Raw genomic sequence first — 14,583 nt, 5'->3', positions numbered from 1 at the left:
AGGGAACCGTGGCCACCTCAGATCCAGTCAGAAAATAATCAGGTACACAACAATGTCTGTACACTTAGCTGAAGGTGTTGCAGCCGCAGAGAAGACGGATCCAAGGACAGCTGGCAATATCCGGAGTGCTTGCTGCAGCAGAACACAGGTCCAGTGAACTGATAGCTACAAGTGAAGATACTAAAGCAAGAGCTACAACTGAAATGAGAACTATAATCCACGCCCTACAATAGGAGGAGGGGTGATATAAAGAGAGGGAAATCAAACGCATGAGGAACAGCTGGGAGGAAGGAAACCAAAAGTAAACAGAGCAGTGAGAACTCCTCCCAGCTCTAGTAGTGACATCATCACAGGGGTGGAGAAACAGAGCTGTGAGAACGTCCCAAAGCTCTGGTAGTGACAGTACCCCCCCCTCTACGGGTGGACTCCGGACACCCAGGACCCACCTTCTAGGGATGAGCCCTATGAAATGCCCTGATGAGGCGAGTGGCCTTAATGTCCGACACTGGAACCCACATCCTCTCCTCAGGACCATAACCCTTCCAATGAACGAGGTACTGAAGAGAACCGCGGACAATGCGACAGTCCACAATTCTGGAAACCTCAAACTCCAGATTGCCATCAACCAAAATCGGAGGAGGAGGCAAAGAGGAGGGTACCGTGGGCTGGACATATGGTTTTAAGAGAGATCTGTGAAATACATTATGTATCTTCCAAACCCGTGGAAGATCAAGACGGAAGGCAACAGGATTGATGACTGACAAGATTTTATAAGGCCCAATAAACTTGGGACCCAATTTCCAGGAGGGAACCTTCAGTTTAATATTTCTTGTAGACAACCACACCAGATCACCCACATTCAGGTCCGGACCAGGCACACGTCTCTTATCAGCCACACGCCTATACCTCTCACTCATCTTTTTAAGATTACTCTGAATCTTTTGCCAAATGGTAGACAAAGACGAGGAAAATCTCTCCTCCTCAGGTAAACCAGAAAGAGCCCCTCCCGAGAATGTCCCAAACTGCGGATGGAACCCATATGCACCAAAGAATGGTGACTTATCAGAAGATTCCTGACGACGGTTGTTCAGAGCAAACTCAGCAAGAGGGAGAAATGAACACCAATCCTCCTGGTTCTCTGCCACAAAACAGCGCAAATATGTCTCCAGATTCTGATTGAGGCGCTCAGTCTGACCATTCGACTGCGGGTGAAAAGCAGAAGAGAAGGACATCCGAACCCCCAGGCGAGAACAGAAAGCCTTCCAGAACCTGGACACAAACTGCGTGCCTCTATCGGAAACAATATCAGAGGGAATGCCGTGCAATTTAACAATATGGTCGACAAAAGCTTGCGCCAACGTTTTAGCATTGGGTAAACCAGGGAAAGGTACGAAATGAGCCATCTTGCTAAAACGGTCCACCACCACCAGGATCACCGACTTCCCCGAGGAACGAGGAAGATCCGTGATAAAGTTCATGGACAGGTGTGTCCAAGGACGGGAAGGTATGGGTAACGGGAGAAGGGAACCTGAAGGCCGTGAACGAGGGATCTTAGCGCGAGCGCACGTCTCACAAGCAGCCACAAAACCCTCCACCGACTTACGAAGAGCCGGCCACCAAAATCTCCGAGCAATGAGATCTACCGTGGCTCTACTCCCGGGGTGACCAGCAAGAACCGTATCATGATGCTCCTTAAAGAGTTTGTGACGTAGCTCAGGAGGCACGAACAACTTCCCAGAAGGACAACGGGCAGGTGCCTAGGTCTGGGCAGCCTGGACCTAGGCCTCCAAATCGGAATATAGAGCAGAAACAACTACCCCCTCCGCCAAAATGGGACCCGGGTCCTCGGAGTTTCCTCCTCCCGGAAAACAGCGAGAGAGAGCATCAGCCTTCACATTTTTTATCCCAGGTCGGAATGTAACAACAAAATTGAATCTGGAGAAGAACAGAGACCATCTGGCCTGTCTCGGATTCATACGCCTGGCCGACTCCAAGTATGCCAGATTCTTATGGTCGGTAAAAACGGTGATAGGGTGCCTGGCCCCCTCCAACCAATGGCGCCATTCCTCGAAAGCCAACTTGATGGCCAACAACTCCCTATCTCCCACATCATAGTTTCTCTCTGCCGGGGAGAGTTTTTTAGAGAAAAAGGCACAGGGTCGCCATTTGGCAGGAGAAGGGCCCTGGGACAAAACCGCACCCACACCCACCTCGGAAGCATCCACCTCAACAATAAAAGGTAAGGAAACATCGGGATGCACCAAGACGGGAGCAGACGCAAAACTCTCTTTAATCTTAGAAAAGGCTGCAAGCGCCTCCTCCGACCAAGAGGAAAAATCCGCCCCCTTTTTTGTCATGTCAGTAAGGGGTTTGACAACAGAGGAATAATTCAAAATGAACTTTCTGTAATAGTTCGCAAAACCCAGAAAGCGCATCAATGCCTTCTGATTCTCAGGAAGCTCCCACTCAAGTACAGCACGGACCTTCTCCGGATCCATGCGAAAACCAGAAGCAGAGAGGAGAAAACCCAGAAATTGAATCTCCGATACCATAAAAAGACATTTCTCCAGCTTGGCGTACAATTTATTTTCCCGCAGAATCTGCAGAACCTGAAAAAGATGATCCTGATGGGTCTGAACATCAGGGGAAAAAATCAAAATATCATCAAGATACACCAATACAAATTTCCCCATTAGATGGTAGAAAATACTATTAACAAAATGCTGAAAGACGGCCGGAGCATTCATCAGGCCGAAAGGCATAACGAGATTCTCGAAATGCCCGTTAGGGGTATTAAAGGCCGTTTTCCATTCATCCCCCTCTCTGACCCTGACCAGGTTGTACGCGCCTCTCAAATCCAATTTGGAAAACACCTTGGCCCCAACAATTTGGTTGAAGAGGTCCGGGATCAGAGGAAGGGGATAGGGATCGCGAATCGTGATATGGTTCAGCTCCCTAAAATCTAGGCAAGGTCTCAGAGAGCCATCTTTTTTTTTAACAAAAAAAAAACCCGCGGCCACAGGTGACTTTGAGGGACGAATATGCCCCTTCTCGAGACTCTCGGAGATATAAGTTCGCATTGCGATTCTTTCCGGTTGTGAGAGATTGTAGAGGCGTGCTTTTGGCAGCTTGGCGCCGGGAATGAGGTTAATGGGACAGTCAAACTCCCGGTGAGGAGGTAGCTCCTGAACACCGCTCTCGGAAAACACGTCAGAGAAATCAGAGAGAAATGATGGCACAGTTTTAGTAGACACCTCTGCAAAAGTCGCTGTGAGACAATTCTCTCTACAAAAGTCACTTCACTCATTTATTTGCCTTCCTTGCCAATCAATAGTGGGGTTATGTCTAGTGAGCCAGGGTAACCCCAAAACTAGAGGAGAAGGCAATCCGTTAAGGACAAAACAAGATATATCCTCCACATGAGTGTCACCTACAGCTAGCCGGATATTGTGAACAATGCCCTTCAGAGATCTCTGTGAGAGTGGAGCAGAGTCAATAGCAAAAACAGGTATATCCTTTTCTAATGTGCAAACCTGAAAACCATGCATGGCTACAAATTGAGTGTCAATAAGATTGACGGCCGCTCCACTATCGACAAAAATCTCACAAGAAATGACTTTGCTCTCTAGCGCCACCCTGGCAGACAGGAGGAAACGGGAACTGCAGGTCAGAGGAAAAGCATCAATTCCTACATCAACTTTGCCCAAAGTAGCAGATGAAGCAGAATTTGATGATTTACCTTTTGAGGTTTTTCTCTTATTATCGCTCTTAGTACAGTTCAAGAATCTCCAAGACGGACAAACATTTGCCAAATGACCTATGCCCCCACAACAAAAACACACCATACTCTGAGGACTAAATACTCTTTTATCAGGGGCAAGTCGACCTAGCTGCATGGGCTCCTCCTCAGAGGGGAGCGAGACAGGATGAGGCCCCTGCACACTGAATGAGTCCGCACCACTGCCCCTAGACTGACAATGGCTGGACAGAGAGGTCTCGTTTCTTTCTCTTAGACGCCTGTCAAGGCGTACCGCCAATGACATGGCAGACTCTAAGGACGTTGGTCTCTCATGGAAAGCAAACGCATCTTTCAATCTCTCTGAGAGACCATGACAGAACTGACTCCGGAGTGCAGCATCATTCCAACCCGAATCAGCTGCCCATCTCCGAAATTCAGAACAATAAAGCTCCGCAGACAGTTTGTTCTGGCATAAAACACGTAAGTTAGATTTGGCCAGAGCAACATGATCCGGGTCATCATAAATCTGCCCCAGGGCCACAAAAAATCTTTCCACGGATCGAAGGGAGGGATCCCCTGATGGCAGCAAAAAAGCCCAAGTCTGAGCATTACCCCTGAGCAGGGAGATGACAATCCTCACCCTCTGCTCTTCCTTACCAGAGGAGTGGGGACACAAGCAAAAATGGAGTTTGCATGCCTCTCTGAAGCGAACAAAATTCTCACTGCCCCCGGAGAACGTTTCCGGAAGTGAGACCTTTGGCTCGCAACAGACTCCATGAGCCGGAGCAGAGCCCAATGCTTGAAGCTGAGTCATAGATTGACGGAAATCCGCTACTTCCAAAGAAAGACCCTGCATGCGGTCAACCAGGCCAGAAAGCGGATCCATGTCAAAAAAGGATGGTTTTGGTGGATTATAATGTCACGGCTGTATGTGAGCAACAATAGTATACACAGTAAAAGAGCTACTGACCGGACCCAAACTAGGGAGGATAAAGGGTGACCCCTGTCAGACCCTCAAAGCTCTCCCTATTCTGCTAAAGCACATGCCCGGATCCAAATGGCGGAACGAGGCATGCCCACGTACCTAAGACTGATGACCACTGTAACCCCTACAATAGTGGAAGGGGCACGGCCACCGGTGCCCTACTCAGTATATGGAGCCGCAGAGAAGACGGATCCAAGGACAGCTGGCAATATCCGGAGTGCTTGCTGCAGCAGAACACAGGTCCAGTGAACTGATAGCTACAAGTGAAGATACTAAAGCAAGAGCTACAACTGAAATGAGAACTATAATCCACGCCCTACAATAGGAGGAGGGGTGATATAAAGAGAGGGAAATCAAACGCATGAGGAACAGCTGGGTGGAAGGAAACCAAAAGTAAACAGAGCAGTGAGAACTCCTCCCAGCTCTAGTAGTGACATCATCACAGGGGTGGAGAAACAGAGCTGTGAGAACGTCCCAAAGCTCTGGTAGTGACAGGGCAGCTGTTCCGTTCTGCAAAATACAGAATGCACACGGACGTCATTCGTATTTTTTGAGGATCCGTTTTTTGAGGACCGCAAAATACATACGGTCGTGTGCATGAGACCACTTCCAGAAGCTGGCACTAGCGAGCTGGTTCTCTTTCACTGGAAAGATACCTCTTTGCATATTTTTCCCCATGGGGCATTGCTAAAACGTCTCCATGCATAGCTGGTCTCTTTAACCAATTCAGCCTTAAACACCCTTAATGACCAGGCCACTTTTTACACTTCTGACCTACACTACTTTCACAGTTTATTGCTCGGTCATGCAACTTACCACCCAAATGAATTTTACCTCCTTTTCTTCTCACTAATAGAGCTTTCATTTGGTGGTATTTCATTGCTGCTGACATTTTTACATTTTTTGTTATTAATCGAAATTTAACGATTTTTTTGCAAAAAAAAATGACATTTTTCACTTTCAGTTGTAAACTTTTGCAAAAAAAAACGACATCCATATATAAATTTTTCTCTAAATTTATTGTTCTACATGTCTTTGATAAAAAAAAAATGTTTGGGTAAAAAAAAAATGGTTTGGGTAAACGTTATAGCGTTTACAAACTATGGTACAAAAAAGTGAATTTCCGCTTTTTGAAGCAGCTCTGACTTTCTGAGCACCTGTCATGTTTCCTGAGGTTCTACAATGCCCAGACAGTACAAACACCCCACAAATGACCCCATTTCGGAAAGTAGACACCCTAAGGTATTCGCTGATGGGCATAGTGAGTTCATAGAACTTTTTATTTTTTGTCACAAGTTAGCGGAAAATTATGATTTTTTTTTTTCTTACAAAGTCTCATATTCCACTAACTTGTGACAAAAAATAAAAACTTCCATGAACTCACTATGCTCATCATGAAATACCTTGGGGTGTCTTCTTTCCAAAATGGGGTCACTTGTGGGGTAGTTATACTGCCCTGGCATTTTAGGGGCCCAAATGCGTGCGAAGTAGTTTGAAATCAAAATCTGTAAAAAATGGCCGGTGAAATCCGAAAGGTGCTCTTTGGAATGTGGGCCCCTTTGCCCACCTAGGCTGCAAAAAAGTGTCACACATGTGGTATTGCCGTACTCAAGAGAAGTTGGGCAATGTTTTTTGGGGTGTCATTTTACATATACCCATGCTGGGTGAGAGAAATATCTTGGCAAAAGACAACATTTCCCATTTTTTTATACAAAGTTGGCATTTGACCAAGATATTTATCTCACCCAGCATGGGTATAAGTAAAATGACACCCCAAAACACTTTGCCCAACTTCTCCTGAGTACGTGGATACCAGATGTGTGACACTTTTTTGCAGCCTAGGTGGGCAAAGGGGCCCACATTCCAAAGAGCACCTTTAGGATTTCACAGGTCATTTTTTACACATTTTGATTTCAAACTACTTACCACACATTAGGGCCCCTAGAATGCCAGGGCAGTATAACTACCCCACAAGTGACCCCATTTTGGAAAGAAGACACCCCAAGGTATTCCGTGAGGGGCATGGCGAGTTCCTAGAATTTTTTTATTTTTTGTCACAAGTTAGCGGAAAATTATGATAATTATATATTTTTTTTTTTCTTACAAAGTCTCATATTCCACTAACTTGTGACAAAAAATAAAAACTTCCATGAACTCACTATGCCCATCACAAAATACCTGGGGGTGTCTTCTATCCAAAATGGGGTCACTTGTGGGGTAGTTATACTGCCCTGGCATTTTAGGGGCCCGAATGCGTGAGAAGTAGTTTGAAATCAAAATCTGTAAAAAATGGCCGGTGAAATCCTAAAGGTGCTCTTTGGAATGTGGGCCCCTTTGCCCACCTAGGCTGCAAAAAAGTGTCACACATCTGGTATCCCCGTACTCAGGAGAAGTTGGGCAATGTGTTTTGGGGTGTCATTTTACATATACCCATGCTGCGTGAGAGAAATATCTCGGTCAAATGCCAACTTTGTACAAAAAAATGGAAAAAGTTGTCTTTTGCCAAGATATTTCTCTCACCCAGCATGGGTATATGTAAAAAGACACCCCAAAACACATTGCCCAACTTCTCCTGAGTACGGGGATACCAGATGTGTGACACTTTTTTGCAGCCTAGGTGGGCAAAGGGGCCCACATTCCAAAGAGCACCTTTCGGATTTCACCGGCCATTTTTTACAGATTTTGATTTCAAACCACTTCTCACGCATTCGGCCCCTAAAATGCCAGGGCAGTATAACTACCCCACAAGTGACCCCATTTTGGAAAGAAGACACCCCAAGGTATTTCGTGATGGGCATAGTGAGTTCATGGAAGTTTTTATTTTTTGTCACAAGTTAGTGGAATATGAGACTTTGTAAGAAAAAAATAAAAATAAAAAAATCATCATTTTCCGCTAACTTGTGACAAAAAATAAAAGATTCTAGGAACTCTTTGGGGTGTCTTCTTTCCAAAATGGGGTCACTTGTGGGGTAGTTATACTGCCCTGGCATTCTAGGGGCCCTAATGTGTGGTAAGTAGGTAAATGACCTGTGAAATCCGAAAGGTGCTCTTTGGAATGTGGGCCTCTTTGCCCACCTAGACTGCAAAAAAGTGTCACACATGTGGTATCGCCGTATTTAGGAGAAGTTGGGCAATGTGTTTTGGGGTGTCTTTTTACATATACTCATCTCATGCTGGGTGAGAGAAATATCTCGGCAAAAGACAACTTTTCCCATTTTTTATACAAAGTTGGCATTTGACCAAGATATTTATCTCACCCAGCATGGGTATATGTAAAATGACACCCCAAAACACATTGCCCAACTTCTCCTGAGTACGGCGATACCAGATGTGTGACACTTTTTTGCAGCCTAGATGCGCAAAGGGGCCCACATTCCTTTTATGAGGGCATTTTTAGACATTTGGATCCCAGACTTCTTCTCACGCTTTAGGGCCCCTAAAATGCCAGGGCAGTATAAATACCCCACATGTGACCCTATTTTGGAAAGAAGACACCCCAAGGTTATCAATGAGGGGCATGGCGAGTTCATAGAATTTATTTTTTTTGGCACAAGTAAGAGCTCATTCACACCTGCGTTCTTTTCTTCCGGCGTCGGGGCTCTATGCTGGAAGAATCCTGATCAGGATTATCCCCATGCATTCTGAATGGAGTGAAATCCGTTCAGGATGCATCAGGATGTCTTCAGTTCCGGAACGGAACGTTTTTTGGCCGGAGAAAATACCGCAGCATGCTGCGCTTTTTGCTCCGGCCAAAAATCCTGAAGACTTGCCGCAAGGCCGGATCCGGAATTAATGCCCATTGAAAGGCATTGATCCGGATCCGGCCTTAAGCTAAACGTCGTTTCGGCGCATTGCCGGAGCCGACATTTAGCTTTTTCTGAATGGTTACCATGGCTGCCGGGACGCTAAAGTCCTGGCAGCCATGGTAAAGTCTAGCGGGGAGCGGGGGAGCAGTATACTTACCGTCCGTGCGGCTCCCGGGGCGCTCCAGAGTGACGTCAGGGCGCCCCAAGCGCATGGATCACGTGATCGCATTGGACACGTCATCCATGCGCATGGGGCGCTCTGACGTCATTCTGGAGCGCCCCGGGAGCCGCACGGACTGTAGGTATACTGCTCCCCCGCTCCCCGCTCCTACTATGGCAGCTAGGACTTTAATAGCGTCCTGGGTGCCATAGTAACACTGAAAGCATTTTGAAGACTGTTCTGTCTTCAAATGCTTTCAGTACACTTGCGTTTTTCCGGATCCGGAGTGTAATTCCGGCAAGTGGAGTACACGCCGGATCCGGACAACGCAAGTGTGAAAGAGGCCTTAGCGGAAATTTATTTATTTATTTTTTTCTCACAAAGTCTCCCATTCCGCTAACTTGGGACAAAAATTTCAATCTTTCATGGACTCAATATGCCCCTCAGCGAATACCTTGGGGTGTCTTCTTTCCGAAATGGGGTCACATGTGGGGTATTTATACTGCCCTAGCATTCTAGGGGCCCTAAAGCGTGAGAAGAAGTCTGGAATATAAATGTCTAAAAAATTTTACGCATTTGGATTCCGTGAGGGGTATGGGGAGTTCATGTGAGATTTTATTTTTTGACACATGTTAGTGTAATATGAGACTTTGTAAAAAAAAATAATAATAATTCCGCTAACTTGGGCCAAAAAAATGTCTGAATGGAGCCTTACAGGGGGGTGATCAATGATAGGGGGGTGATCAATGACAGGGGGGTGATCAGGGAGTCTATATGGGGTGATCACCCCCCTGTCATTGATCACCCCCCTATAAGGCTCCATTCAGATGTCCGTATGTGTTTTGCGGATCCGATCCATGTATCAGTGGATCCGTAAAAATCATACGGACGTCTGAATGGAGCCTTACAAGGGGGTGATCAATGACAGGGGGGTGATCAATGACAGGGGGGTGATCAGGGAGTCTATATGGGGTGATCACCCCCGTCATTGATCACCCCTCTGTAAGGCTCCATTCAGACGTCCGTATGTGTTTTGCGGATCCGATCCATGTATCAGTGGATCCGTAAAAATCATACGGACGTCTGAATGGAGCCTTACAGGGGGGTGATCAATGACAGAGGGGTGATCAATGACAGGGGGGTGATCAGGGAGTCTATATGGGGTGATCAGGGGTTAATAAGTGACAGGGGGGGGTGCAGTGTAGTGGTGTTTGGTGCTACTTATTACTGAGCTGCCTGTGTCCTCTGGTGGTCGATCCAAACAAAAGGGACCACCAGAGGACCAGGTAGCAGGTATATTAGACGCTGTTATCAAAACAGCGTCTAATATACCTGTTAGGGGTTAAAAAAAATCGCATCTCCAGCCGGCCAGCGAACGATCGCCGCTGGCAGGCTGGAGATCCACTCGCTTACCTTCCGATCCGTTGAACGCGTGCGCCTGTGTGCGCGCGTTCACAGGAAGTCTCGCGAGATGACGCATATATGCGTGACTCTGCGCAGGGCTGCCGCCTCCGGAACGCGATCCTGCGTTAGGCGGTCCGGAGGCGGTTAAGGAGAGCCAGCGCTCTGCTTAAAAAAAAGTTTGTACGTTTTGGTTATTTTACTCTTTTATGTTGTTTGCAGATGCTGAGTAAAAATCATATAGGTGCATATAGTGTTACCATGTAGGTTATTCATAATCTGAGGTAATACTTTTGGGCAGGGTAATGACTACCTCTAATGAGTTGGGACATGACAAGGTAAAATAGCCAAGCCAAATATCCATCCTTAGACAGCAGTTTCGAGTGCTTGCCTCTCATCAGTACTTATCCAAGGCATCAAACTCAGCCAGCCAGAATGTTACTCCATATTGACAAGCACCCTGAAACAGTAGTCTACGGATGGATATTTGGCTTGGCTATTCTATAGGCTTAGTAAATCTGACCCATGTTTTACTGCTACAGTATGTGCACACCGTATTGACTGTAAGCAACCATTTCCAGTTGCCTTCACAAAGTGATTGAGAAATAGTTGCTATGATTATCACATTGCTTGTAACACACAGTGGTCTATGTAACATAGGATAAAACAGCAATTCATTTATAATGATGTGGGGCAATAAACCCAAAACAAAATTAATTCTTATCTTATGGAGCAAGGTTTCAAGGCTGCTAATAAAGTTTGATGATAACAATTGAACTTCAATTCCATAGAAACCTCATGTACTGGTAAAACCTTTTACCTTTCATCCCCGTTATCAATAGCTGGTGTTCTGGTTTGATATCATTGGTCATGTAATGGTCATGGTGTTTGACTCGGCATATCTTACTGTAATGTTGCCAGAAATGTCATCACAACCACTATGATCCACATTGAAAGTGGAAGGTCCAGTGCTGATAGTGAAGCTTCAGCTATTATGTTCCAAGAAGAATCAGCTCAGGAGGACTGACTAGTTGAACTCTATTCCATCTTCATACTAAATTGGCAAGGGGTAAATGATTAAAGATTTCTGGCCTTGAGTGGTAATAAAAAGGACAGTATTTTAAACCCTGGTGTCTTAGTACATTACTGGTATTCCCCTGTTTCATATTCCTCTTACCTCGAAGCCACCTCAGCAGAAAGTGGTCATCCTGGCTGAATGAAGGGAGCTGGGGCAAAAGGTCTTTTACATTCTCACGAAACTGTGGACAAGGAAAAATGGGTGTAAAATACTTGTTACCCTAAAGAGCTGAACATATCCAATCACACAACATTGATGAAATATCGTCAAACACAATAATAATCCTGGTTGTAGACATTAGATAATCAGTGGGATCTGCTGACAATTTTTCAGATTGGTTCAATGGTCCCCATTGGACTGGCTGGATTTTTACTTGTGTGGCCTTTTGTTCCTCATACATAATCAGCATCCTGTATGTAGAAAGAACATTCCCATTTTACGGAGTTGAACAGGCATGCCAGTGGAGAAGCCTTGGACGATAGCTGTCGGCCAAATCATCCTATGCCTATGGTCAATTTAACACGGTCAGAGAGAGTGCAATCCCATTTGCTTTAGTGTTTATACATGTTTTGGTGAACTTTTGCTTTATAGTATTTATCCTTTTGTTTCTCTTATTGGGAATGGCCACTTTCTGGTTACTGTTGACCAATGTGTTTGTGAGTTGATTACATGGCACTTACTAATATAGTCTTTGTTGAAATTCTGCTCCATTTTCTATATTTTATAAGGTATTCTGCCTTGTTTACAAAGTCTATTTTGCCGTCCACACAGAGGTCCTGTCCATAAGATGGCCGCTGATGGAAGGTCATGTGACAAGGCAAATCATCTCTATGGGATGTCTTCTCTTTTCAAACACACTGTACCTGCACTAAACTCCCAACAGGACAAGTACAGATGGCAGGTGCAGTGTATCTGAATGGAGGAGACATCCCATGGAGGTGATGTGTCTGGTCACATGACCCTCCGTCAGCAGCCATTTTATAGACCTTTGCGCGGACAGCACAAAAGACTTTGTAAATAAGGAAAATACCTTATAAAATATAGAAAATGGTGCAGAATTTCAACAAAGTAAGTGCCATGTAATCATCTCACAGACACATCGATCAACAGTAACCAGAAAGTGGCCATCCCCTTTAACGATATTATTAATTATACCATTGACGTAGAGGCATGGGCTGGGTTTCCACTGTCAGGTTTTCTTTTTATGCAGTTTTATCTCCTGCCAAAAGCAAGAACATATTATAAACAAAGGGCATGTATAAAGGAGAAGAGTCTATATGTCTCTTTATAAATCCACTCCTGGTCTTGGCTTTGAAAACTAGATCAAAAATGTGTTTGTGGAAAATAAAATGTTTTATAAAGTTGCTACAAACAAGGAGATCATTTATTACAAGTAAACTTTATTGAACAAGAGATGTCATTAAAATGACAAATAAAAGGGGGTCTGTTTTACTAAAAGTCACATGGTATAATCTTCAATTTGCAGAAAAGACCGGCACTCGCTGTAGATAAATCTTGTATTTATTCAGTCACATATACAGGCAATAAGTGACGCGTTTCGGTGCTACCGCACCTTCATCAGACTTATCATCATACAAGAAACATCTCATGTTTAAATAGAGCGCCCAAACACAGGGAAATGACATCACACAGAAAACCACTCCCACCAATCAGTGTTAAATCAAGACATATGAACAAAATGAAAACACACTTTATAGTGACATTTCTCTGAATTCAATCTATATTATTCCTTCCTTATTGTGTTCTTCTTTGCTTAGGTCCGCTGTAAAAAATGAATAAGAAAAAAGATCTGTTTTATTTCTCTTTCCAAAAAAACTATTTTTTTGTTTTTCAAAAAAAAAAATTAAAAAAAAAAAAAAAATTCAATTACACGATTATACTATTTATAAAGGATGTTGCTATTTGTTTTCCAAAAAGAGAAATCTTTGGAATTTTTTACCAAGAAAAAATTATTATTATTATTATTATTTTTTTTTTTTGAGGCAATACAGCAGGACAAACCCTTGAAACAATCACGGATCCCACTTGTAGTCAAGTATCATCCATGGACCCAGAGATTGAGAGGAATAATAAATAAACACTGGCATGTGATATCAAGATCTTACCCACAAGTGGTGGAATTTAGACAACCACCCATGATGTGTTTTAAAAGAGCTAGCAATATACGTGACAGGATAGTACGGGCAGATATTGGCAGCAGTAGAACTGGACCCATACAGAGAGTATTGGCTACCCCGAAAATGGGAACTTTTCCCTGTTTAAATTGCGTACACTGCTCCAGCGTGATTAAGGGTACACATTTCACACACCCACAATCGGGTGAACGCATACCTATTAAAGGCTTTTTTACATGTGATAGCCGCTTCGTAATATACATCTTGAAGTGCCCGTGTGGTCTATTGTACGTGGGAGAAACTTCCACAAGGATGAAAGACAGATTAAGCAACCATAAATCCACTATTAGAAAGCAAAATTTATTATTTCCTGTACCATTTCACTTTCACGAACATAGACACACTGTGGCACAGTTACGTTATCAGATCATTGAGAGTGTACCCCTTCCACGCCGGGGTGGAGATAGAAATAAATTATTGCTTCAAAGGGAGGCTTATTGGATACACCGATTACAAACGATTGAGCCCCGTGGACTTAACCGTGAATATAATGTACAAAGCTTCCTTTGATCGATCACCTTACTAAAAATACAAAAAAAAATAAAAAGAATTCTTGGTAAAAAATGCCAAAGATTTCTCTTTTTGGAAAACAAATAACAACAACCTTTATAAATAGTATAATCATGTAACTGAAATTTCTTTTTTGAAAAATACATAATTTTTTTTTGAAAATCAAAAAAAATAATTTTTTGAAAAGAGAAATAAAACAGATCTTTTTTCTTATACATTTTTTACAGCGGACCTAAGCAAAGAAGAACACAATAAGGAAGGAATAATATGGATTGAATTCAGAGAAATGTCACTATAAAGTGTGTTTTCATTTTGTTCATATGTCTTGATTTAACACTGATTGGTGGGAGTGGTTTTCTGTGTGACGTCATTTCCCTGTGTTTTGGCGGTCTATTTAAACATGAGATGTTTCTTGTATGATGATAAGTCTGATGAAGGTGCGGTAGCACCGAAACGCGTCATTTATTGCCTGTATATGTGACTGAATAAATACAAGATTTATCTACAGCGAGTGCCGGTCTTTTCTACAAATTCTACATTGGGACGCCATCCCATAGACTCGTGCACAGCGACTTCAAACAGCAGTGCCGACCTGTGATTATTATAATGGTATAATCTTCTGTATGGCTGATTATCAGAGCACTTCCAGTCACAAATTAGATTTAAAAGAGAAGCTCTGGCAGGAGACCCCCCAAGATATCCAGTCTTC

General features: G+C 43.9%; 1 protein-coding gene across 1 annotated transcript in view; it reads right to left on the bottom strand.

Annotated features, from left to right (window-relative positions):
- Window positions 1-14,583, bottom strand: part of SEC14L2 (SEC14 like lipid binding 2) — a 60,620-nt gene that overhangs the window by 31,904 nt on the left and 14,133 nt on the right. Inside the window, exon 2 of the mRNA XM_040416706.1 lies at window positions 11,269-11,350. Within this exon, the coding sequence (XP_040272640.1) occupies window positions 11,269-11,350 (82 nt within the window). The remainder of the gene's footprint in view (window positions 1-11,268; window positions 11,351-14,583) is intronic.

This window comes from Bufo bufo, chromosome 2 (genome assembly GCF_905171765.1).
Source record: "Bufo bufo chromosome 2, aBufBuf1.1, whole genome shotgun sequence".
NCBI lineage: Eukaryota > Metazoa > Chordata > Amphibia > Anura > Bufonidae > Bufo > Bufo bufo.
This window is presented reverse-complemented; position numbering and strand designations above follow the sequence as displayed.